The sequence below is a fragment of the Doryrhamphus excisus genome, linkage group LG13, assembly GCF_037039965.1.
Source record: "Doryrhamphus excisus strain RoL-2023G ecotype Guam linkage group LG13, RoL_Dexc_Guam_v1.1, whole genome shotgun sequence".
NCBI classification, from domain to species: domain Eukaryota; kingdom Metazoa; phylum Chordata; class Actinopteri; order Syngnathiformes; family Syngnathidae; genus Doryrhamphus; species Doryrhamphus excisus.
This window is the reverse complement of record NC_136369.1, coordinates 9,015,507-9,042,221: the sequence shown is the minus strand read 5'-3', so window position 1 is coordinate 9,042,221 and position 26,715 is coordinate 9,015,507. Positions and strand designations below refer to the sequence as shown.

Below are 26,715 nucleotides of genomic sequence, written 5' to 3'. Positions count from 1 at the left end.
GAGGACAGATGTTTGGACTTTTCCTCAGGTTCACACGCAGCACAGTTCTCTGTTCCTCAATGACTGTGTTGTGATTCATCCATCTCCTCTCCTCATCATCCTCCCCTTTTGCCGAGCGGTGCCACTGTGATCGTCCTCACAGTTGCTCAGAGCCTTTGTTCACACTAATTAAAACAGATCCTGTCTCTCTGTACATCTTCATCTGTTCTCGCTCTCTTCCTCTTTGGATGTGCACTCTGGTTCGTCGAATACATAATGACCAAATAACATTATGTGATCAATGACAGCTGTTCCATTCATCACATGTCGACTTGCATTATCTGCTTAATTAACCCGTTTTCTCATTTGGTGCATACTTGGTGTTACACTGTATATATTGATATATTAATGCCTAAATAATATTGCTATGAAATCAGAGGAGGAGAAATGTTTTTAGTGATGTACTTGCTGCTTATTGAGTGTGATGTAGGATAAGCCGTAGTAGTCTCTGATAAAAATAACAAACAGTTGGAGTCCATAACTGTGTTATGAAATTGTAAAAAGACATATGTTGGCATATGTTCAAGCATTATTCTAAGTCTTTAACTACGTATGTATTTATTAAAATATTGAAAAATGGCTAGAGGGCTTCTGGAAAGCATAATCAATAATCAATAAATAGAAGACTAGAATATTTACATGAAAACAATAAATACTGTATCATGTTTTGGCCATGATCTAAATGTCCCTGTGTATGTAGCAGTATTTGCACCCAGATTAAGACATGTGCTGCTGTTGACAGTCTTGTTTAAAGCCCAAGTGGCTCCTTGTCCAAACATATGGCTCAAACATAGGCTGCCCCAAGGCCTTGTTATTGCTGTGCCAATAACAGTTTGTCATGCAGTGAAGCTGAAAGCGCACAAACAAAACTAAAGGCCATCTTTTCCTTCCTGCAGATGGAGGGTTATCACAATATATATTATATCATTATCACTATATTTATATATCTGATCGTTTTTTTTGTCTTATTTTATTCTACAACATCTGTCTGATTTGAGATTGGTATGTTTTGCAGTGTATGTCATGACACAATTGCTATGTGAGTGTGCGCCAAAAATCTGACTGCTGTCCTGCTTTTTACGACGACTGATTTATAGTCTTTCTCCATTGTGATAGTATTAAGCTGGGCTGCTCCTAGTGGCCGTATGTTTCTGATTAGGGCCCAAGTGTGGTGAGTGAGGATGATGTAGGGTATACGGCCTCTCCTCTCCATGGAGGTCTTGTGGAATCATGCCATGCAGCAGCAGAAAAAAATACCCGGCCTCTGATTTGTTTGTAAGGCAAAACAAAATCAGCCATTAGTCTTTATATTTTGATTCACTTTTGTCAAATACAGTACGTCAGTACAGTGCATCATTTTAGATGTATTATTTTGATACATTTTAGATGTAGAAGTGTTTAATGGCTGGAGTGTAATTATATTATTTTCTCCACTGAGAAGATAAGAAAGACCCCAAGATTGATGAGCTGTTGGAGGCTGCTGTAACACAGCATCTATGTCACAAATGTACAGTTTCTAGTTTATAAGGACAAGAACAACTTGGGTCAAGTACGACGTACAAGTACGGCCTGGGCTAAAAAGGTTCAAGGTTGTACCTTGACTTGTGTGATAGGGCTGGAGGAGCTCTTGTCATTCTTCAGAGAGGAGGGAGAAATGGGCCCACTGGTATTGAGGGGCTGCGGAAGGGGAGGCATCTTGGCTCCGGGAGAGACCTGCATGCTGGCAAGTTGGGCGGCGTACAGTTGCTGTAGGGAGGCGGAGAAACCCGCAAGACGTTAACATTCAAATCCAGCCAACACTGAAAGTTTTATATTCTGTCTTTTCCTCTCCCTAGAATTCTCTCAGCTTCTGTGTCTGCCTTCATCTCTCTCTTTAGCGTCTTTCCTCTCTTTCCATGAGGCTGGCAGAGAATCTCCATCAAAGGTCTTAACTGTATTTCAAAGGCGGAACCCAGAGAGAGACAGCAGTCTCGAAAACCACACAGAGATGGCTCGCATTCAGAGTACTTGGAGCCCCTATTTTCCACTTATCACAGAGAAAAAGTTTGCCGAGACCTCTCATTGCTCTAAATCTATACAGCTTCCAATTTACATTTCTGGCCTGAGATTTAACTCCTAACGACCATGCGAGACAGTCCTATTAAACAACGGTAGAAACCTAAAACCTCAGTGGAATTGCTCTCACAGATTACGTTAAACACACGCATTATGAAAGCTTAGAAACCTGCATGAAAAACACTGCTGCTGTTTTCCTTGGAGTTCAGTTAGATTTCCAACTGTTACTGACATTACCACACAAGAGGGTGCTTTAAGTGACCAGGCAAGCGCTTACCAACAGTTAAGCCTGCTTTTGGACTCGGAAGCACAATTTATATATCTACCAGAGGCTTAAACTGTTGGTTATTTAAAGAGATGATGTGAAGTTTAAAATCTTTACATCAAATTTAAGGATGCACAATGGGTTTTTTTTCCGAGGCGATATCGCCGCTCCCATAATTTCTTGCTAAGACTGATACCCCTCACAATGACCGTTTGTATTCTTTTTATTATTTTTTTTTACATTTAGATTTAACTATTGTTTATGCACACATGGAGGTAAGAACAATTCAAACAAAGTTGGATTTAACAAACTATGGTAGCTAGCCATTGTGGTTTGGTGATATGTCAATGGGCCAGTAACAAAGTTCCGTCAGAGTAAAATGTTAGTAATAACAACATTGCTGTAGCTTGGTTAATATGCACGTCACATTATATGTATATGGAGCACCGTTGGCGCTTTTTGGAGTCTTTTTCGTGTCTTTTTACATGCAGTAATGTGCTGTCCCTTCTTATCTGTTTTTATATCTTTAGAATGCACAGGAAAGAGAAATACAGCATGTCTCACATAAGGATTGTAGATGATAAACAAAAAAGCCTTCTTCAGACAAGCAATGTTTGTAGATTCAATGCGGCTGTCACCGGGGAATCCAATTTCTCTTGCTCTGACCAATCAGCAACCTATGTCTCATTTCCTGATTGTGTTGGCCATGTACAAACTGCATTTGTGTGTGTAAAAAAAAATAACCTGACCCCGTTGCCTCACCTTTGGCAGCAAAGCCCAACAAAGCGCCTTATGTCCGTGCACCTATCTACAGATATAAACACATGTACGCTCCTGTAAGAAACTTTATCAGTACCACATACGGTGCAGGACAAATGGTCAATTCTTGCAGCAGATGTGGGAGAGTAAGATGGCCAGTGGAAATGACAAAGTGATTATTTTCCCACAGTGATATCACTGCTGCCCCCATCACAAAAAAGCCTTGTGTCTCCCTGTAACTTGTGTTCAGTGGTAAATGTGCTCTGTGGGTGTATTCGAGATTGACATAAAAAAAAATGGGTGATACCAGTGAGGTAGGGGCCACCATTCCTTCCCTGCCATGTTACGCAACATAAAATAAGTCAGAATAGATTCTGTTGGACATATGAGTGCTTGAATGGGAAGAACATTATTGTCCCGGAAAAAGAGCATAATAAGACAAAGTCATGATGACTGTCTTCAGCACTAATTAGCATGTCAGTGATATATGGTGAAACCATAAGAAAACAAAGAACAATAAATTGTCATTCAAGTATGAATATTATTATTGCGGGCTATGAAGGACACCCCTGTAATCTCGCTTGTAGCAGAATTTGTTAATGCTACGGCCAATGTGATACCAAAGGCTATGAAGTGACGCATCCCTGCCAAGGCTGGTCTCCCTAAGCAAAAGACATCTGCTTGCTACACTCACCCCACTTACATTTAATAGCTCCTTCTTCATATCGTCATGCCAGTTGGGGGTAAAAAAAGGTTCATGATAATGAGGGTCAAGCTCTCACTAAGGGGTATCTGAGGACAAGGTGAACATCTGAACCAAACTCCTGTCCCTTTTTTTTCCTCCTCACCTTTAGTGATTTATTTTCAGTTGGAAGGCAACCACTATAGCGGCTATTCTAGATCATCATCTACCTTATACAATTTAGCAGTATAAAAGTGTTTGTTTTACCACCTTCTGTAGTGCTTAGATTTGGCATTTCTTTGAAATCTATCACAATTTCAACATCAGCTCATACATTAAATCTAAGGTCCGCCTTCTGATCTCCTTATTCCGTCTCCCAATAGAGCGGAACTGATCTCAACAAGCATGGATTCAAAGTGAGTGCAGCATGCACAAGGTCAGCCTGTTAGCCTCTGCTAATTAAAAACAAGCCCTTTAGTAGACGCAGAGGTTAAATGGGGATGTGCACTTTTCTTTGCTGCCTGTGGCATTAAATGTAGATTACACTCTTTGCTGATGGTATTGGACAAAAGTAATGTGCACTAAATGATGTTAATTAAACATCAATCTTGTTATTTGGTCAAGTCTCAAAAATGATAAACCAGTTAATGTATACGCCACTGACTCATAACATTGCTCTATAATATATTTCTCCGTGCAAACAGTGGAACATACGCTATGAGAGAGAAAATAACCTGGTGTGGAAAAACAAATGAGTGTCTTGTTTTTCCTAAAGAAAGGCAGTGGCTTAGTGTGGCAATATTTGCTGGAAAACACAGTGGCACATATTTGTCAGACTTGTCGCTGCCAGCAATGATGGTATGTTTCAAATTTACCGCTGTGGCCTGTAACACCATGAGAATAAAAGACAAATGATTTGCCTTAAAACAATAACAACTGCTCATACCAATTAACGTCATCTGCATTTTATGGCCCTTTAGCATTATCCACTACCTGCCATCCTATCATAATTACACAGTACACCCTTGTGTGTGCATGTGTGTGTGTGTGTGTGTGTGTGAATGTCTCATTCACCTCTGCTTGGCCTGGGCGTTGAGCACTGGGCTGGATATGAGGGCATTAACTGTGCTTCAGTGCACCTCACCATTTAAAAGGCAGAACAGTGCCAGCCCTGTTTGCCACAAGGCTTGTACAGGCTCATTGCCCAGGGCAAGCAAGCAGGCTGACCCAGGCTAGGCCCAGATGTCAAGAGTGGTTGAAGGCATCTTGGTGCACTGTGCCGATGCTTTCCAGTATGGGCCAACATCTGTCTCATCTGCTGCACCCAACCTGCTCCACTCCACCCCCCATCCCTGGCTTGCTTTTACTGTTTCTATTTCTTCTTCCATTTTTGTTAGGTCCTTTTCTTTGCACTTTTCCATCTTCCACAAACACCACAGCCACAACTCCTTTATATTTATTGTGTGGACTCTCCAGGGCCAATGGCCCCAGAGCTGGTCATCCCATTCCGTGCTTCTCACAGCTCTCTACTCTATCTGTCCATCTGTCCCTCTGTTCACCGCAGCCTCCATCCAGCTGCTCATCTAGCCACCCTATTAGCCAGCCTTACATACACAGCTATTGCTGCACTTCTCGGGGTTACCTTCAAAGACTGGCCTCCTCTGCTCATAAACACAGAAACAGCTGCTCTCGACAGTATGGCAGTATACTTCTATCTGGCCTGCCCTCCACTCTCCCAGTCTTTCTTTCAAAGTCAAAAGTGCCTCACTTGTTAATGATGGAATCTGTGTCTTCACATCTGTACTACACAGGCGTTCACATCTAAACAAAAGGTGCGGTTGCTACACTCCCACGTTCCTCCTGTTTGTCCTCTCGGAGTAGAACACTGTTCCTTATCACCAGAGTCACTGAAACCAACGAGTGCTGTATCTGTCTGTGTGAGATCAGGTCTGCTAGTGGCTGAGCATGTGGGCAGCTTTTCATCTCTATAGGGAGAGCCTGTGTATTAAACTAATGTTAAGGCTTACCAGTGGCGTAGACCCAGCACTACACACAAGCAGAAGAAAAACTACAAAAGTGTGTGCAAGGAGCTAAAAGACAAATACCTGTATATAATCACGTGCTAAAGTTCAATCAAAGATAACTGAAATTCTTCTTCCTTGTTGAAGATGCTTCTCCTTTAATCCATTTCTGGTGAGAGCGTCTGCATGTTTTTGTATTATATCTTGAACTTTTTCAACAAGCAAGAAGAAAGCCTATTGCCTTTGAATCTAGTTTTGAAGATTGCCATGACCCAAATGACCAAGAATCTACACAAGAGGTACAGTGCTTACACAAGCTATATACACATTTTGTGTATATCAGCTTTGACAACACGTTTCCAATTATATATTTATTTTAATGCTGCCTGTACAATGTCTTAAAACTCTATATTCTTTTCATAATAACTGTCCTTTCACCTCCTTGCAGGGTCTGCAAAAGAATGAGGTCTGCATTTCTGTATTGGCTTTTGGAAAATAGTTTCTCACTCTGCAAATGTGCGAGCCACAAATGAATTCTTCTCACAAATAGATATGGCTTTTGTAGAATTAGAAAATGTCCTTCTTGCTTGTTCACTCAAATGAATATAGTAGATGTCAGGACAGATTGGGGCACAATCTAAGCACAATTTCCTCTGTTAGGTGAGAGGTGTCAATTGCAATCAGGGAAGGACAGGCGGAGATGCAGCCATTGTTTCCTGCTGATCCTGGGGCTACATCGCCACACAGTGTGGGCACTAATGAAGAAGGGCACGTTGCGCTGGGATAGTTTACCCACCTTCTCTCCTGTGAGTTGAGGACGAGAGCCAATCTGTCAGGAAAACATTGAGTGAAATTGCCCTGTTGTACAGACATGTGTGGTGACAAGCCACTTGCAGACCGCCAGCTAGCGGAGTGATGCTACCACCGTGTATTGACAAGCAAATTACAGGCCCCGGCACTCAAACACATCCGGCTAGATTCATTTACATCCATCAGATTTAAGCCTTTTGTTACCTTGTTGGGGTTTCTTCACTCAGAGAGAATGGGCGGGGATGAGGGCTGGATCTCAGACTGTTATGACAGAGGAAATTGTGAGAGGCCTACATATCCAACATTAAGAATGACGGAACGGCCAGCCTCCGTGACTGCATGGCTGATTGTATTGCCTCTGCAGCATTGTGGGAATTAATTCTTCCATTATGATTGCTTTTTTTTAACAGTCTAGATATTGAATCATTTAAACTGAGTTAAATGGTGAAAATAGTACATTGCTGTGCAGTTCAGAGGAATGGATAGCTTGTTTAAATTGTTTAGAGGTGAATCTAAAATGTTTTAACACATTTTAAAGTTAAAATTTCAAGTGTCTGAGCGTACACACAAGCAATCTCAGCATTCCGAACCTGGGGAGACAGAGCCTTCTCCATTGCTGCCCCCACCCTCTGGAACTCTTTGCCCCATTCACTCCGTGCTTGCCCTGACCTTCCCAGTTTCAAAAAACAACTAAAAACCCACCTCTTTAAATCTGTTTTTAATATCTAACTTGTTATATCTGACTGCTGTGCCCCGCTCCACTTTTTCTCATGTTTTAACTGTTTATTAACGAATTAATGTTGTATTTTGGTGTGTCTTCTACTCTGTTTACTTGCTTTTATTCAACTCCATTCTTCTGTAAAGTATCTTTGAGTATTTTGAAAAGCGCTATACAAATAAAATGTATTATTATTATTATTATTATTATTATTATTATTATTATTATTATTATTATTATTATTATTATTATTATTATTATTATTATTATTATTATTATTATTCCTTGGAACTCTGTGAGCACCATCAGATGTGCTCACCTAAAACCTGACAACCTAAGCTAGTGGTATTCTGTGGAATTTTGCATATGAATGGGTTCAAAAGGTCAGCAAGGAGTATATCACAATATAGCTTTCTTCTTTCTTCACTTCAGACAAAACAAGCAGTGAAACTATCTCATCCAATTCATAATCTGAATCTTGTTTATCATTAATCACAATATCATCATTATCACATTTGCTGAATGTGTTTACTTTTGCATCAATAAAAAATAAAAATATAAAAAAAACAGAACAAACAACCAAGGGCATCACTTGTGCAAACTCGGCATAACACTTCCTGTATTCGGTCATCAAGTCCAGCATCCTCGAGTACCACATCCAAGCTGAGCCATTTTTGGTTAACAAAACATAATGAACATTTTGTTGTTTTGGTTTTGCGTAACAGCTGGATGCCCTTTGGCTGCAGTGGAAAGTTTCTGTTACGGTTTTTGAACGGTGCATGCTGGTTACACGGTTGGGGTCTCAGCCTGTATCCATGTAACTTTTTCAATGGTTTCATTGGAAGTCCAATCATGGCTCTAAAGACAAGCGGCAACTCTATCATATGTGTATCACAATATGATGTTTCAATCAGAGTTGTCTCTTATGTGTTTTCCTAGAGGAAGTAATGGCAGTCACATGGTTTTTCGATCCCAGGCATGTCATAAAGGGCATGTTTGACTTGCCTTGCTGTTTTAAGGGGAGTCTCTCTGTGCAGGGTAAATAGCAGACCACACTCAGAATATGTGACAGGCGGACAGACTTCAATTAATGGAAAATGCATTTCTTTTTTGTTTACTGTGTTCCCTAAAGGTCAGCCAAGTCACGGTCTTGGTGGTGCTGCTTTTGCCCATTCCCAGGGTTAGATACAGGGTTAGATACATAATCAGAATTAATGACTTTAGACCTGTCTCCCCTCCTCACCCTAACCTTCAAATATATGTCTCATTTGACCTCATACACCACCATAAATAGACAGAGCATGCACCCATCCTTCCCAGCGTTTTAGAGGAAATTCTAAACAATACTATACATCATACGCAAGCCCATATGCTCAAAAGAAAGGAGAGCTCAGTGAACACCTTACATGCTTCTGATAGCGCTTCTCATGGGCGCATAATGACAAACAGCTCTTCAAAGCCAGCTGCAAGCACTGTTAGAACTTGCCAAGGCTCGTTAACACTGACAGTGGTTGCCTCCGAAGGACAAACTCCACACACATCAGTGTGCAAAGAGCCTCGTTTAATTTTGACATGCTTCTCTCATGCTGTTGAGCATCACATGTAACAGCTTTTCACAACTTTTACTGTTGTGGCAGAAACCGTGGCGTGGTGGCCACTTAAACAACTTCAACAAGCGCAAGTTCAGGTCAATTACTGTGTTTAAAAACGACATGATTGGAGAAGTCTAGACTGGATATTGTTAATATTTTTCTTCTCTAACTACATATCAAAGTACAGAGGAATCCTTATCACTTATTTGGTCACAAAGCTCACCAACGACAGCAACGAGCCCTGTCATATTCATCATAGAATGGGAAGGAACAAACCCAGATAATCATCTATATTAAACATTATAGCCTCAGGTTAGGCCCTGACCTGGGTTCAGCTTTTTTAAATACTGCGTGAGAAACATCCCAGAGCGGGTCTATAGTGCTTGGAGCCCATCCCAACTTTTTCTCCGGCTTTCTTTGCACACACAACCCGATATGACAGGTCACATTTTTGCTCCTATCTTCTTTTGTTTCTTGATAAAAATAAAAAAACAATAAGAAAATTATTTCCTCACACTGTCAATTGCCCTCTGATACATTTACTGACAGGCCATTAAGGGAAGCAAAGTGATTCTCATTCTCACTCATAACTATTATCTTCTTAACTCCTCTGTCAGAGAGGATAAAACCTCTATAAAACTGGATGAATTACATATGTAAGATGATGAGCGTGTGCGAGCGGGAGGGGCTCCAGGATTATTTAGTGTGTAGCTCATTACTTAGTGTACAGCTGCTTAGCCATCCTTTCTGCCCAGGGCTTGGCGGGCGTCCCTAGCATTCTTTGTCATAGCTCTGTGCATACCTGAAGCTGGAGGGGGCTGAGTCCTGACGCTGCTGCAGCTGCCATTGTGGAGGGAATGAACTGCACGGGGTAGTTATCACCTGTCAGGGAGAGACAACAATGCATACAGGTTGAGACAATGAGCTGGCCCAGCAGCAAGCAGACAAGTGCCAACATGGATCCCGGGTTCTCTAGTACATTAACACTGCCATGTGGCACATTGCAGTAAGCCCTCGGCTTCAAGCCCAAACATCTGCATTTAAAAAAAAAAAGGCTAAGTTGGTTTTACTGGAGCAGGATTACTTGGGAATGTCACACAGAATTCCCCATATTCCTAAACTTCCATAGCAGTCCAAATGTGACACCAGTTAGAATGAAGGTTCTTCTTTGGTATTCAATTAATTATTGTGGAAAAAACCCAGCATGTCTAGTCAAGCAATTTGTCCGGCTTTGGGGTTTGGCTATTGTGCACCACAATATTGTTCCTAGGAGATTGTGTTGGCATTACTTGCGTGTGAACTGGTCACAAGAGGCACAATAACAAGATTTTTTAAAGTGTGTGAGTGTCACAGTGTTCATCTGTGGGTAGCTGGTTTGAAGCATGTGGCAGAGGTGGGGGAAGAGGTGGGGGCAGGGCGAGTGGTGAGCGGGGAGTTGGCCTTTACTCAGACCCCACTTCTGCCTGTCACATCTCCTCACAAACATATGGCACCATTAGACCACAGACAAGGTAAATGCATATACCTTCTCTTTCACTTTGCCCCTCGCCTGCTTGCCTCACTTTGCAATCTTGTACAGCACACGCAGCACAATGTGATACGGGCCATGGAAATTCAATCCCCATTTAGAGGCAAATAAAATCACATGGCAGTAGTGGTTTCAAATAGTGCTGGGTTGGATGTACGGGCCTGCACTGTGGTTATTTCTACACCTCCTTTATTTTGGTATCGCTTTCTCCCTTGTCTTTCCGTTGTGCCTGTGATGTAGTTATTTGGGAATAATAAATAGCGGGATGTCTTTAGATGTCATGTGAAACCTAGAGGGGGGGGGGGGTGGGTCATGTCCTAAATGAGCCTATATTCAGCACATGGGCTGAACACAGACTTCAGCTGGATGGGTGCTGTCCCAGCTCAGTGTCATTGCTGAAACGAGTATTTTTTTTAAACTTTAATTTATGGTACAGTAATGGAACAAAATTCAAAAATGAACTGCTTAGCTTTTGCATGAAAATGCAAATTGGTAATTCTCCAATAAATACATTCATTCATTTTCTACCGCTTTTTCCTCACTAGGGTCGCGGGGGTGCTGGAGCCTATCCCAGCTGTCTTCGGGCGACTGGTCGTCAGCCAATCACAGGGCACATACTGTATAGACAAACAACCATTCACACTCACATTCATACCTATGGACAATTTGGAGTCGCCAATTAACCTAGCATGTTTTTGGAATGTGGGAGGAAACCGGAGTACCCGGAGAAAACCCACGCATGCACGGGGAGTCTCCTAGCTGTGAGGTCTGCGCGCTAACCACTCGATCATCGTGCCGCCCTCCAATAAATACAATTCTGAAATAAATAAATAAATAAAACGTAATCCAAAATGTAGTCCACTTTTAGTCACACAACCCAGGCTTGTGGAGGTGCGTCACAATTTTTCACTTGAAGTCCATTATTATTATAAAGCTGTACAATGACTTAAAATTGCATGAAGAAAAAAACTGTGAGAACTTGTTTTGGTGTTGTCTTGATGTGATGTTAACTCATGCCAGCTTTTGTGGAAAAGAAAGTGTGGCGTCACCCTGCAGGAACATGAGAGCTTCATGGGAGTGAATGCTTTGATATCTCAGTAAACAGCGTAGATGGGGTGGAAAAAGTCCTAGTTGTTTAAAAGATGATCTGCTTCTTGAAAGGCTGTGCTTGTCTCCCGCACAATGCCAGGCCATTGAGCACAGTCGGTGAATAGGGTGATGACTTACCGCCACGGTGCCTGCGTGACTGTGTTGCCATGTGAACACAACAGGGTTAGGGTAATAAGCAGTGGTCCCTGGGAGCTGTCTCATAATGATAACATCAGATTAGTGCGCTTTACTCTTAGAAGTGAATGCTTGGCCACTTCCGTCGAAGAAAAAGACCACGGCAGCATACTGCATACACTGCAGGTGGGTGTGATAACATTGTCCTCTTCGGGTATATTGTATTGGACGGTAGTGGGAAATAATAGATGTTTTGAAATACCTCTTCCGAAACAGTCATTTCCAGACTCCCTTAGCTATTTTTCTTCATGAAGTCATGCATTATGCAGCAAGCATATAGACGGCAGCCTCTGACCATGATTCCATAATAGCTTCTGTTATTTGAACTAAAACATTTTCTATGTCAATCGTATGTGCAAAAAGCACAGTGGTAAAAGACTCTCCCTCAGGCACTTTGTTTAGGCTGTCATGGCTCCGTAGTTCCAAAATAGCTGACATTTCATCCTGTGGTTTTATAGTTAATTCATTAACTGCACTTCCACACCTTTTAATGTTCGTCTGCAAACCTGCTGACTTCCTTGGGTTTCCTCTGCTGAGAGCAGTCATCTTCCATGTTCTGGTTGACTTTTTCAATACACAAGGACTTGCTTTGTTCTGGACATAACATTTTTGTCAAAACTGAGAAGACAAAACTAGCCTGTTTAAGTAAAGATACTCTATTTATAGTTTGTCACTAATTAAACACCGCCAAGATCAAGATACAGAAAGGAAGAATGAACGCATTTATTTTGCAGAGATTGATTACGTTTCTACACAGGTAAGTAAACCTGCATTCCCCTCTTTAGTTCTCAAAGCTATTCTAAAGAAAACCTGTTTCTTACATTACCCATAATGTATAGTTGTCAGACTGTTTCTTAAATAGTAGCATACAACAATAAAAAGGCTCTTGTTTTTTTTCCTCTCATTGGAAAATCCATCATGCATAGCTTCCATATCTGTTAAAACATTCCTTGAACCTAAATCTCAAGTATAGAGCAAGTTTTTGTTTGTTAGGTACGCTTAATTGCACACAATAAATGCCAATGGCAGAATGTGATACATGTGTCGGGAAAGCACAAGGGGGATGAAATGGCTTAAATTGCAAAGCATACCTGGCTTATACGACATTCCGGGAGGGAAGAGAAAGCCTTGCTGGGCGGCAGCGGCTGCTGCCAGAGTGCGTTGGTCGTGTGGAAAAATGGGGATCATGAGCGGAGGCATGTGACCCTGGACCTGCTGAACAGATAGAGAGCGGAGATCAGAGAGAGGCCTAAGCGGAGGCATGGTACACTGAAACACAGATTACACTCGGGTTGGGGGGAGTCCAGATCACAGTTCTCCCTAACGCATGCTGACAGGGGGCTCTGGGGCAATGTTGGACCCTAGTGTACTCACACACTACCTGGCAGATCTACGCCCACCCTAAGTCCAAAAAAACAGTTTGGCTTTTAGACATCAAAGGCTGCACGTATTGTTCCATCATCTGTCTTCATGACTTCTGCAGAGAAGTACTGTAAATGTTGTGTGAAGCATCCACCGGCTCCCTGACTGACACGGCAGAGATTCTTAGGCACACCTCAAATGCTGATAGAAAGTTTTAAAAAAGTCTTTGAGGCGTGTAGTAAATTTTTCTGCAACAACATGAGAAAACAGCAGGCAGCTGAAAGGTGCCTTCCACTTGATGTATTTCATTTTACTTTCTGCCTGCCTGTTGCAGGCTCATATTAACCTTCACCAGCCAGTCATTTGCTGACTTCCCTACAGGGAATATCAACACAAACTCCCCGCTTGTGTCAAGGGTGGGTGAACAGCTTATATCTCCAAAGTGCTGTGTGGGGGTTTGCACACATGCAGCAAGGTCCAATCTTACTGTCACTCTCTGCTTCCTGAATATCTTTGATGGGGAGCAGCCTGGCTACCATGGCCCTGCGAGGGTTAATCTAGCATCGGGCCAAGCCACCTCAGGGGAACCTGCCTGGAAAATGGGTTAATAAAGGTCATTCCCTAAAATAAACACTTTACAGAATGTTTCACCATTCAAGCCTCCTTAAAATCAACTTGCAATAAAAGCAGGGCTGGGTGCAATTATTGCCGCTGCATCGGGGCATGAAATCAGTGTGCTAACAGCAGCAACCTTCCCCTTTTGTTCTGATTATGGTCTGCAAAGATCTCCACTTTTTCAGCCCATACAGCCCATACAACAAACACACTGATCCATCCAGAGGTGCTGAGCGTTTCCAAAAGTTCATCCAAGTCAATTATAGAATGTCTCATGTCTCATGTATGTCTAAATGTGTGCTCTAAAATCAATGCTTCTATCACCTGAAACAACTACAGTATGCTGTGACAAATAATTGCTTTATAGAGGGATTTCCAAGGTGAAAGGTTGAGCAATGGATGTTGGCCTCACTTTTGTGAAACATATGGAAAAACACAATAATTAATGTCATAACATAACATGAGGCCAGTGACAGATTGGGATACACTGGGGAACACAGCTTTTCTCTGTCTGGCTATGTGGACACTAAAACCAGATGGGTTCTGCTGCTGAAAGTGCACCTTGTGTATTCAGAAAATGGTACTTTATATGTTTGAAGCAATTCATTTGAGAATAAAACAGCCCCTAATAACAGCATTTATTGTCAAATATTTTCCTCATTGTTGATTTTTTTTACCTCCTTGTATCGTATGGTTGGTGAAATTAAAACAGTTGATGGTATAAAAAATATTCTTGAGCAACTTAAAGTTCTTGCTTGTGCAACCCTGTCATAAAGATGTAATTATCCAATTCTGAGCAGATAAACATGGAAGTATGACATTTCACAATGAAAAGTGACGCATTTACATAATTTACATAATGTTGCAATTTAATTCATACTGCTTAACTTAGAGGATATAACTATTAATGAGGAAAACTCAACATTAAAACTCCAAACATTAAATATAATTTATTTCAGGTTATCAGCTTTTATTAGTTTTAATCATTTTTAAAATATGGTGCAAAATATACAGGATTTAACCAGACAAAACTGAGAGTTAATGTGTACTGGTGGAAAAATAAATGAATGGACGTGATTTGCAGTAATGAGCTTCAAGCATGAAAGTTTAATAAGCAGCAACTAATGTCAGAGCCAGGCAAATCAAATGCTGAGGAGCATCAAGGTGGGAACAAATAGTGGAGCTTACTGGGCCGGTCAATTATAAGTGCTTGCACATTGCAGTAGAGATGGTAGCATAACTCCGAGTTTTCAAAGTAGGGAACGTGAAAAGAAGTAGTGAGTGAGTGGATGTAGAGAGATACAGTAGATGTGCCAATGAAATGCGTAGCCAAGATGATTTGGAGGAGCTACATAATGAAGATGAGCAGATGTGTACTTGGACGGTGTCGTTCCTTTTTTTCCGTGTCAATACAACGGCATCATTGTGCTGGCGCCTCTTCTTTGTCTTAGCACTGCTAACAACTGGATAATATAATTTCACACCATCTGCCCCCCAAGCTTCATTAAAGAACCATGAGTGGGCAATCTTTGAGGAACAGGTGCTATTGTTTGTCCCTTAAGACCCAGCGCTAAGGATCTGACTCTGAATACTTGAAGAGGAGCATCTGTAGTGATCAGTCACACAGACTTGGCTGAGGTCCTCATCTCTGCCAGAACGCGCTCCAGCAGAGGTTTCCTGGGGAGCTCCCCCTTCTCTCAACATATATCATCAATTCAGATGACCCGATGAAGTCTGTAGCAGACCAGCGCACAAGCTGCTTGGCTTCGCGGGAGATGCCACTGATTGAGTAATAGAACCCACGTGTAGTTGTAAGGCAGGGAAACAGAACAAGGAGCGTATTGAAAGCTTGTGTAGTTGTTTATCAGGTTGCTTTCAAAGACAATTTATCCAGTCCATTCACAGGTTTTATTTCATGTGTTTTGTTACTTGCCTTAATGCTGGTTTGTAAAATAAAGTCAAGATATAGATAAGTACTTAAATACTGTGTGTACCAAATAATTTGCATAATTTCACAGTCTAATATAAACGGTCAATTTTTGCTCAAATGATCTCAAATTGAAGCGAAATGAGTAAAATGTAAAATGACTGGTCAATTGTACCCCTCTTCCTACAAGCCGAGAGGAAGTCTGAGAGAATCCCTGCGATCCCTGGAGAATGTTATGTAAGACATGCTACAATGTATTTGGCAGGAGCTGTACTCTGTACTTTAGCGTTGGTGATTGAGTCTCAAGCTTTGATGGAAACCAACACTAACATTGCGACTCTCCCACTTGACCCACCAGAAGAAATACACATGAACACCAACGAAGAAGTCAGCGAGCACCAATAAAGAAGAAGTTTGGTTTAACGTCATAAAAAAAGAGCGGTCGGCTGAGTGCAACATTGTTCTATTGGTACACTTTGTATATTGTGAATAAGTAAATCTTCTGTTGCAGTAGTTTGCGTATCTCTTCACACATCTAAATTATCTATACGCATATCTGTACTCAGAGTGGGTGGGGCATACACCACATGTGGGCGTTTCTTATGTCGGTGCAATATTTTCAGTCTGAAATTTACTTGGATTGATCAGAAGTTAGGGCTGCAGTTAGGGTCGAGTGGTTAGCGCGTAGGCCCCACAGCTAGGATTGCCAAGTTCGATTCCAAATTGTCCATAGGTATGAATGTGAGTGTGAATGGTTGTTTGTCTATATGTGCCCTGTGATTGGCTGGTGATCAGTCCAGGGTGTACCACCCAAAGACAGCTGGGATAGGCTCCAGCAGCCCTGCGACCCTCGTGAGGATAAGCGGTATAGAAAATGAATGAATGATCAGAAGTTTCTTTATATTTCACCATATACTAGTGTACTGTGTATATGTATAACTGATCTGTAAAACTGTAATATTTCACCATAGGCATAGGCATTAGCTACTGTACCTAATGTTGTGGCCAGTCAATGCAGCAGTCAATCAGTTACTGTTACCGCTGTCTGTCTACTGCCAACTGAAAATGAACAATATTCTTCTATTGTAGGTAGAAATACATTTAAAGGAAAAAAGCTGTATTGTCAAATGCACCATGTACGTTATGAGACAAGTTTACCAAGTAACTTTAGATATAAACCGAAATAGAAGTAAGCTGAATAAAACCTAATACAGTGGAGGCAGTGTGACCAATGCAAAACAAGCCTTATTAAACACGAATATGGATAATGATGAAATGTACTTGTTTCATACTCTTATCCGAAAAAATTATCTGTACCGGATACGAAAACCAACGAGTTTATAACGGCTCATCTCGAATAGTCAGCCACAACAGCCATGCACACGCACATCTCCCAGACGCTGAGAGCAAATAGAGATGTACAACACTGGCCTGGGCCTCCTGTCAGCACCCATGTTTCCGACTGTCTGATGAAGCTTCTTCAAAGCACACAGGGGCCTTAAGCCCCACCCTCCTCACCCCCCCCTTCAACATCCATGCACTGATCCACACTGGCTTCTGTATAGACTGCAAAGTGAATAGAACGAGGAGAGGAGTTGTTGCTTTTACTGTCAGAATCATTGAGTGTTAACAAGATAAAGAAGCTGTAAAAAAAAAACTCTCCTGCCTCTTTAACCCTCATGTTTCATGGTTATTAGCTTGAAAGGACTTTCTGTGTCTAATATCCTGATTAATTGCCACTTGACACCCGGAAACACACCTCTCACACTGATGCTTCTGTTAGATATTATCTGAATTAATTTGCTTTGAGTAGAGTTTGAGAAAGCAGAAGCATTACATGACAAAAAGGTGACTTTTTTGAGGGGCTTGCCGTCAAGATGTTGATATGTAATTTTACAAAAATGATTAAGAAAAAAAAGATCACAATCACACAAAAATAATAAAGAAAATCTCAATACATGAATTCACACGTAATTAGCTGTCATATCTCCAGCTCTCACTTTCGTTTTCACATATTCTATGGGAGGGATTTTCTGTAACTTCACCCAGCTGTTGCTGGAAGAACTGAGAGATCGCACTTCGTCCCCCCCCTCTCCGATTTCCAGTGAGTTGAACCGCAAACGCTGTGAGTGAGAAGAAATCACCTTTTTGTGAGTCCCATTTACCGTAAATTCCGGACTATAAGCCGCTACTTTTTTCCCAAACTTATTCAGTGATGCGGCCAATTCATGTAATTTTTCTAACGGCCGCCAGGGGCTCTCGAGTAGAAAAGGTAAGATGAAGACCGGTGGAATATATGCGTCGAGGAAGACTGCAACTTTTTGTCTTGTGCATAAATGAAATTAGCGTGAACATACCCTCATCATGGAAAATGCAAAAAGAAAGGCATATGACGCAGCTTTCAAGCTAAAAGCAATCGAGCTGTCCGATAAAGAAGGAAACAGAGCTGCTGCACGTAAACTTGGTATAAACGAATCGATGGTGAGACGCTACAAACAGCAGCGGGGACGATGAGGACGATGACTTCGATGGCTTCAGTTCAAAGGAGGAAGATGAAGACGGCTTACTGTGATTTTTACCAGTATGTTCTTTTACCAGACCTGTTTTACCAGACCTGTTATACTGTGTTGCTATTGTGTTGCTAGCGTGTTGTTAGCATGTTGCTACCGTTTTACTGCCGCGTCACAGGCACCATTTGTGAAGAAAGTTATATTATTATTACTGTTAAGTTATCTTATTAAAACTTTGAAAACTCTCTCTGTGTACCGTCTTTCTTTGTAAATATGTTTACATGTTTTATTGTGGGCACATGCAGCTTATATACAGGTGTGGCTTGTGTATGTACAAAATCGATTTTCCTCTAAAAATGTAGTGGGTGAGGCTTATAATCAGGTGCGCTCTATAGTCCGGAAATTACGGTAAACGTAAAGAGATTGTAGGGAAGCAGCAGCACTCGACACTAGACAACGGGATATGTTTTACACTCACCACTGTGTCCCCTGGGTGTCTTCCCAGAAGGAAGGTTTGATTCCTGTGTGTGAGAATTTGACCCTAAATGTGACAACCAACAGCTCTTTAACCATAGTTGTTGACTACAGGCCACCTCCCAGGCAGATGACTATTGATTATTCACTGATTCTTACATAGCAGTCACATTCAACAATAGTATGTACATATGTACATGTAGACATTTGATGCTGCGGATCTTTGTATCTACTAAATGAGGTAGTAGAGTCTAACCCTTTCCTACCCATATGACATTTTAAGTCATGTATCAAGAACAAATAAACAAGCTCCAGAGTCTTTCCACTGACCGATTTGGGTTCTGAGCAGATAGTCTTTGCTCAGGTTTGAGTGTGACTCTGCACATCAGTTGCGCCTGTGTGTATTATGCCAAGTGCTGCTCAGGATAAAGTGCAGCAAATCCACGCATTTTGAGAGTAGTGAGGTCAGGCCATCCAGAGGGAACAACCAATAGAGAACTTCTTGTTTTGCTAAGTCCGTACACAGTAAAACAAGCCTTCTTGGAGAACAGCCACTTCAATAAGTCTGTATTACGTCGACTGGAGCTTGAAAGCAGGGAAGACCAACCCATTGACCCGCCAAACACACACACACACACACACACACACAGCACTTGAAATCCTTGCACTCCTCCCCATCACACCACCTCACTGCATCAGAATTCTGAGTAAAAGTGATGGGTTGTGTTTGCTCAAGTACACTGAATGGCATCTCTGCACTCTGCTTTAATTTTATGCATTTTTCAGATTATGCAATTCAATGAATTTACTGTAAATAGCAAACTTTCCATCACTTGACTACAATGTATGTCATCTGTGGGTACACTGACATATATTTTCTCTATTTCATCCTTTAAAACAGATCATTTTGACATTACATTTAAAAGGATTTGCAATGGAGATTAGATTTTCTGAATGAATATACAGTTAAGATTTCGCCATGAAATAAAGGTTTCCATGGAACACGGCAGATCCATAGGGACCCCCCCTCAAACAGCATTTCTAATGACGAGAAAGAGCGAGCAGACAAACAAACCCACTAGTGTCTCTGAGACTTACATCATTATCTCACACATACGTCCACATTCTGTGGAAATGCACTGTTGTCGGGGTGCAGAAAGGTTTTAAAGTATATTTGACATGGATTATTCACATTGAGGAGGAGAAGTGAAAGTAGCCAGTATTCCAACAAAAGAGTGATGAAAAGAGTTGACTATTTTGGAAGTCATTACAAAGGGAATGCAAAAATGTACTAACCAAACAGTTATAATTTATTGATAAAGACCAACAAATTAAATTCATATCATTCTTTCCGATGGAAGACTTTGCAAGAAAAAATAACCCATTCATGGTGTCCCAATTGGGGAATGCTTGGACTCTCCTCCACCCGAAAAACAAGAAGCTCCTTTCTTACGTTGGCAATGGGCTGAATGCTTTGCTTTGCCACCCCCAGCCCTAAGAAAACACGCGGCCCCTTCACGCTACTGGCGCCCCCTGTACACAGTGGATCCTATTAATGCAAAGCTTTCTCCATGTGTGAGTGTAGCCACTGATGAATACGATGGGCATGTAAAGCCAAGGCAAAGACAAAACAGTTTGCACAACATTAGTTGAAAAAACAGGGTTTATGCATATCGGTAGGGCGAAACCACATCAGCTCCACACTGCGGGATGTGTTCTAACTCAACTGAAGGCAGCCCACTCCTGGTGTAAGAAAACAGGTGCCTCATTGTAATCCTTATGCGTTACGCCTAAGGAGAATTCTAACACTTAATTCTTTCTACATGCATGTGAAGTATGCGTTATCATTATTTAGGACCGTTTCTTTCAAAATGTACCCACCCACCAAGAATTGATGATTGGTATGACTTGCTGGTATACTAAATAAATGAACCTTTTCCATATCTGTGTTACAAACCCCTTAGGTGACTTATTTTAAGTAGACCCTCAGGTGTGATTTCACGCATTACCCACATTCATGTGGCACTTCTCAAATGGGGACTCTTAATTATGGGTGTTTAAACTGCTGAGGTGTCTGAATACACGCATATGCAACAAAGCGTGCCTTTTATTGTGTAATGCATGACAATAATGAGGGCGTGTTTACCTACACTCTTGCCTGTAGAGGCAAGAAGGTGTGGCATTTAACCAATGCCCCACCTTATATGCATATTTATTGACTTTCACATTTCACAAGGGAGAAATGTGAAGTACAACCTCTTTTTCTGGAGCTCGTCTGTTTGTATCCTTGCAACAAAAATGAGTTTTAGCACACAATTAGTGTTAAGTAGGCCGATTCGTTTGCCAACCCTCGGTGAACGTTGCAGAGACTGTTTCTGCCCCACCTTTTTTTAATGCATGATTAAGTCTTAACAGTGTGAGGATAGCTTTATTGTTCAATTTGCACACGACTATATAACATTAGCATTTCTTCTGCTTCCACACAATAAGTCACATTTCATAACTAATTAAATTGATCCCTACCCCGTCAGTAGAGTCCACTAAAGGGAATTGTTTGTATCCAAGTGTCAATATATCAAATCACAGGGGCTAATGAGTCAGGTCATGGTTTTCTTTTATCTTCCCTCTTGCATGTGCACATCTTCATCAGCTAACAGTCTCCTTAAATGGGGGCTGAACGGGCTGGACTGAGCCTCCCTGGGTGAAGGCCAAGTGTGTCTGACTAGGCTGTTAATGCCGCCACATAATCCTACTGGCAGGCTTTCTCCACACAAGAGAAAGCACATCATCAACACACAACAGGCTCTCACACATGCACACACATTCTCATTTCCTCATTCTGTTTTTCTCTTATTATGATGCTAACAGTTCCAATCTAACTGTGCTAATTAAGGCACTCGCGGATTCTCTTTTAACAATGTCTATTTTGAGTCTTTTTTTTCATTTTAGCCTTCGAGATAACAAACGCATCTGAGAACACACAAAGTATCCCTATTATCTTTGTGCAATTAACATACAGCCTGTGTTTATTTAAACTAATCTGACTGGTTTAAAATATTTACCATATCATTTTTTGAAGCCTTTGTCCTCTTAAATTGGCAACTAGGGAGAATGAAATTACTTACTTGCATTGGATTAAATGCATATTCAATTTGAACATACTGAAGAAGAAAGTAAAGGGCACTGCTTCTCCATTACTAAGGCCTTTTGTTATGAAATGAACAGTAATAGTACATCAATTGGCTGATTCAGTGTACAATATTTTTTTATATGATGAATCCAAATTGACGTTATTAGCTTCCACACTATAAAGATCCAATTTTAAGGAAGCCTTTAAAAGCTGTTGCGTTCCAGGACATCAGTGCAACGCTCCATCTCTCCCTTTCATCTTCACTGTCCTTTTTATGAATAACACACACACAGACAATCTTACTCTGGGCAGAAAGTTCAAATGGGACACTGGAAATTTTAGATTATGTTTTCTAACCATAGAGAGATGTATTTGGAGAGGAGATGAATGGGTAAAAAAAAATTAAAAAGTTGACTAAGGAAGGAAATGCTATGTGACATTTTAAAACTGCACTGTTTGTTCTATTACCATTTTCACAAAAAAATAGCAATTTTATTCATATAATTCTGATTAAAAGCTTTCCCGTTTCATCTGCTTTCTCTAGTCTGTTTGTGAAGATAAAGTTCAGCCTGACCTTTGAGCTACTATTTATTCTCTTGATGTTTGTATCTGTGTGTGGTGTCCTGTGTTGTCATCTTTGTGGATGTGGGTATGCGCATGCAACTGTGTGTTGTTGTGGAATAGAAAGCCATGCACAGGGCACTGCGGTTGAGGTCAATAGAAGGAACACAATAGGTTACTCATCATCGCTTAGCTTTTCATGCCGTCATTATCACATTTTGAGGGTTTTCACAACAACTGTTCTCTGATAATATATCTGTTTATTTGTCACATGTGTGGCATAAAGTCCTCAACGACTCTCCACTAAATCAAGTCAGAGCTAATCTTATGGTGGGATTGAATTAGTGCCAACCGCAAGGATAGACTGAGTGAAGAAAACAGGCAAGCTGAGGGAAAACACACAAAGCTGACGTTTTCAATAAGCCCTTAACATTGCAATCGAAACATCTGCTATCTTTAAAACAAGTGACATTGTAATCCCAAATTACAAAGACTAAATCTCTCTGCCTCTCTTGTAACAACAGTAAGACAGGATGAAGAGACTTGTAGCTATTCAAAGAGCAGCGGCTTGATTAAACTGCATTGTTGGCAACATCTTGAACTAAACAAAAAAAAAATACTTCTGTCAGATTCTCTTCGATCCATGTACAAGAAAAGAAGAAACCTTGAAAGCAGACGTGTAGCTTTTCAACAACAGTCTCAGGTTACAGTACCTGTGTTTCGGACAGTTTACGATTGCCACTGATTCCTCATCAATATGATGCCTCTGGCAATATGCATTATTTTAAGTTTCCTCCCCGAAGTCAAAACAGAAGGATTTTGATAGCCAGTGAGGTCTTCAATAAAGTTTAATGCTTTCCGAGCGAGCAGCAGAGTAACTGGATCCCTCAACACCACTCATCACTTTGCTAAAGGTCTCTGACATACAGGCTAGAAGCTTGTTTACACGGCTAATTAAGGCAAAGCTGTGATGTATTAAAATGGCTTTTTTAGGGCAGCTTTAATGAAAGCAGAATGGCACCAAAAAAAAAAAATACCACTGACTTGTCCTTGCCTGCCTTGGCTCTTCTGTCACCACACTGCATGTTGAGAAGGGTGTTGGATTTTAAACAATGTGGTATTGAAAGAGGTTTCTGTGGTTTTTATTATGTCATGATCGGCCGTGTCTGTTTTTTTCACGGACATGGGCAGTGGCTCAACTTTGGCTTTGCAAGATAATTATTAATATGTATGTAAGTGCTTGAAATGAACATTTAGGACTACTACCCTTATCTCACTCTCCAAACTATGCATCCAGGGGATTTTTCAGGTGTCATTAGCCTTTAAATATGTGACCAAAGTAGGGGCTGCTAAAATCGACATGCTCACTGAACACAAATGAAGGACCCTTCATGAAATCACTAATACCAGCACTCAGTAGTGTGCTTCATTGAAGAGTGTTTGCTGGATATGTTTTGAAATATGGATTTTTTTTTCAATCCATAGACCACTGTTGAAGTTGAAGGTGCTGTGGGAGCTTCTCGAGAACATCTTGATAACAGGTCTTTCATTTTCAAAAAGCCCTTAGCAGGGCATTTTTGGTGTCCCAGTAGTAGAACAAAAATATTCTAGTAAACTGTTGTAACAATATTATATTGTTTATCTGTGCAAAGATGTCCACAAAAACGATGAGGATGCCTGTTAAAAAAAATCTGGGAGGTTGGGGGGAGGGGGGTGCATGGAAAAGTGTGCGCACATATCTTGATCTGCATGCTCTGCATTAACATCATTTAACCAGGGAAGGTTGCAACCTTGAGCACATCAAGCCCTCATCTAGTCAGTACAATCAGTACTTGCAACAACGCCCTGCCTGGGTGGTCTTTCATTGCATCCGTCCATACCCTTATCAAACAGCGCAAGCAGAAAAGGAAAATGATAACTGTAAGGAAAAAAAAAATAAAGCAAGTGACGTAATGGCAGTGCATGTAAGAAACTCACAGGTTCTGCCAAAGTGTGCCACACTGGCCTTTTGAGACTGACTTATTTCAGAGGCATTTACCAGCCTCTTTCATGTCCCCCACCTCCAGGCGATGCTCCATCGACAGGACTCATTAGCTGTTGTTACATTTTTTTTTGGTTAATTAAGATGTGCTAATTATTCTCCTTCGTATTCTATAGCCCTCCCAGTCACCAACATGTTATTATCATTTCATTAGTGTAAAAAAGCCGTAGCATGACACAGAAAGATGATATGAGTAGAAATATACCAAATGGTTCGGTCCAGCAATGGTGCGCTATGTGGTGCGTTTTGTGATTCATTAATTTGAAAAAAAGAAATCCTATTTTAGTGATGGTCTTGTCTTTCACTTGAACTTATTGTACTCTGCTGCAGACATTGTGGATGGGGCCAAGAGTAACTCATGTACTGACCTGGATCTGCTGCTGGAGGAGGTTGATTTTGTGCTGCTGCTGCAGAAGCTGCTGCTGTTGTCTGGCAATCTGTTTGGAAACAAAACATGAGATGGGAAAACAGCATGAATGAGCGATAGAATGAAATCCGATTGTCTCCCCTGTTTAGTTAAGGGACAGTAGTTTTGTGGTGAGACATACGTTAATATTTTTTTTTTGTTGCCAGACATGAATGTCCATCAAAATATTTTCTTATGTATAATTGATATATGATATACTAAATGTACAATGAACTGCAAACCACATTGTCAAACTGGTGGCGAATGATCGTAAATGATTTAAAGGACAGGCAACCCAAGGTCCCACAATGTTTGAGTGACAATCATCCACATCGTAATCCTTTTCTACATCCCCGCTTGATTGAGCGTGACAACCTAGTTTTAAGTGTCATTTAATTTTCATTTTTAAATATAATTACAAAGTGTTCACTGTAAGATATTGGCCGTCTGCAAATGTGTCAAGATTAATTTGTGCTGGCTCCCTCACGAGTGTCAACAGCTAATTACTGCGTTGTATCTTGATGGCTTGATGACATTCTAGCTCTCAACAGGCTCCCTCGGCCGCCCTTTCTTTCACTCTCTTCTCCCCCGCTCGATTACTATTCCTACCATTTCAAAGAAGATTTAAAAAAAAAACTAAAACGCCTCATGTGTTCGTTAGTGCCACAATGTCCACAAAGCCTGCAGAGTTGAGGGTAGTTTGCAAATGAACATCATGGATTGAAAAAGAAATCAATAGAGTTAATCTATTATTAGTGTACTTTAAGCAAATGCATCACTTGAAGGTATATGGTCGATCTGTTCATTTACCCCAGCAAGGTCTAAGAGTGTACAGAGAAAACTCTGAGTGAACTCCTTGCTGATAATTGACTCATAGCCATTAGGCTGGCTGCTGATAATAAAAGTGTCGCCCGTGTGGATAGTTTGTGTCCTTATTTCTTCCCAGACATTAACACACTTCATGGCCTCTGCTAATTTGCTGATTTGTACAATATGGCTCATTGGTCTGATTTGTGCCGCAAATCTAATGCCAGACTCCTTCTAATAGGACTCAATTTATAAGATCTAGAGGACGTCCGTGTTTATATAACATTTAATTCTCACATCCCATTGCATTTCCTAGTACAAGTCATAATAATGTTTTTCCTGCTGCAGAGCACAGATGTGTGCGAGAGAGCATGACTGAAGTATCACGGGCTAAATAGAATGCGACTTCTTGTCATCATTATTCACAATTCCTTGTAAGAAGTCAGCTTTTATTTATAGTTCAGACCTAAAATTCAATATTGTGTTAAGTAGATGCAATGCATTTAATGTATTTTATTTATTTTTAAAAAATGGATCTGTAATAGCAATACAGGCAGCAATACAAATCATAGACAGGTGAACAGTTACTGTACCTGCTCCTGCTGCTGACGAGCTAACTCCATTTGCTGCCTCTGTTTCTCCATTTGGGAAGCAGCAAGCTTCTTCTGTTCATCATGGGCAGCCAGAAGCTGTTCTCTTAGGCTGATCAGCTGACTAATCATTGTGGAGAGCTGGTGTTCCTTTTCTGCCAGGCTCTCGGGAGTACCTAAAAACGGGACAGGGAGGCATGTGAGATGTGAAAGTGAAAGAACAAACAAGGTGGACATTCAGATGTCAGAAAAATGGTGTATGAGATCCCTTAGCTGAGGGATTTTTTTTTATTGGATAAGTGTATACTGCTGAATATAGAGGTTTCTATTCTACACACTGCAATCCTTGTGTTGCCCTATAGCATCGTACGCAATTTATAGTACAAAGAAAACCACATGCAGGGCAAGGACTTCACTTAACTGTGTAAGGTCACACAGCCTGTAGTTTTCCTGTTTAGAAAAATAAAGGCAAGCTATTGTTCCTTGCGTAGACAAAAAGCTGCAGGGCGCTATCACGCTGAGGTGACAGCTCAAGTCAT

General features: G+C 41.0%; 1 protein-coding gene across 6 annotated transcripts in view; it reads right to left on the bottom strand.

Annotated features, from left to right (window-relative positions):
• sox6 (SRY-box transcription factor 6) overlaps positions 1-26,715 on the bottom strand; it is a 122,375-nt gene that overhangs the window by 24,228 nt on the left and 71,432 nt on the right. For 5 of the 6 annotated variants that reach the window (XM_058088518.2, XM_058088521.2, XM_058088522.2 and 2 more), the window contains 5 exons: positions 26,180-26,352; positions 24,742-24,810; positions 12,845-12,968; positions 9,744-9,823; positions 1,636-1,785 (listed from right to left, as the gene is read on the bottom strand). In XM_058088518.2, the coding sequence (XP_057944501.2) occupies positions 1,636-1,785; positions 9,744-9,823; positions 12,845-12,968; positions 24,742-24,810; positions 26,180-26,352 (596 nt within the window). The remainder of the gene's footprint in view (positions 1-1,635; positions 1,786-9,743; positions 9,824-12,844; positions 12,969-24,741; positions 24,811-26,179; positions 26,353-26,715) is intronic. The other variant, XM_058088519.2, reaches the window with a different exon arrangement.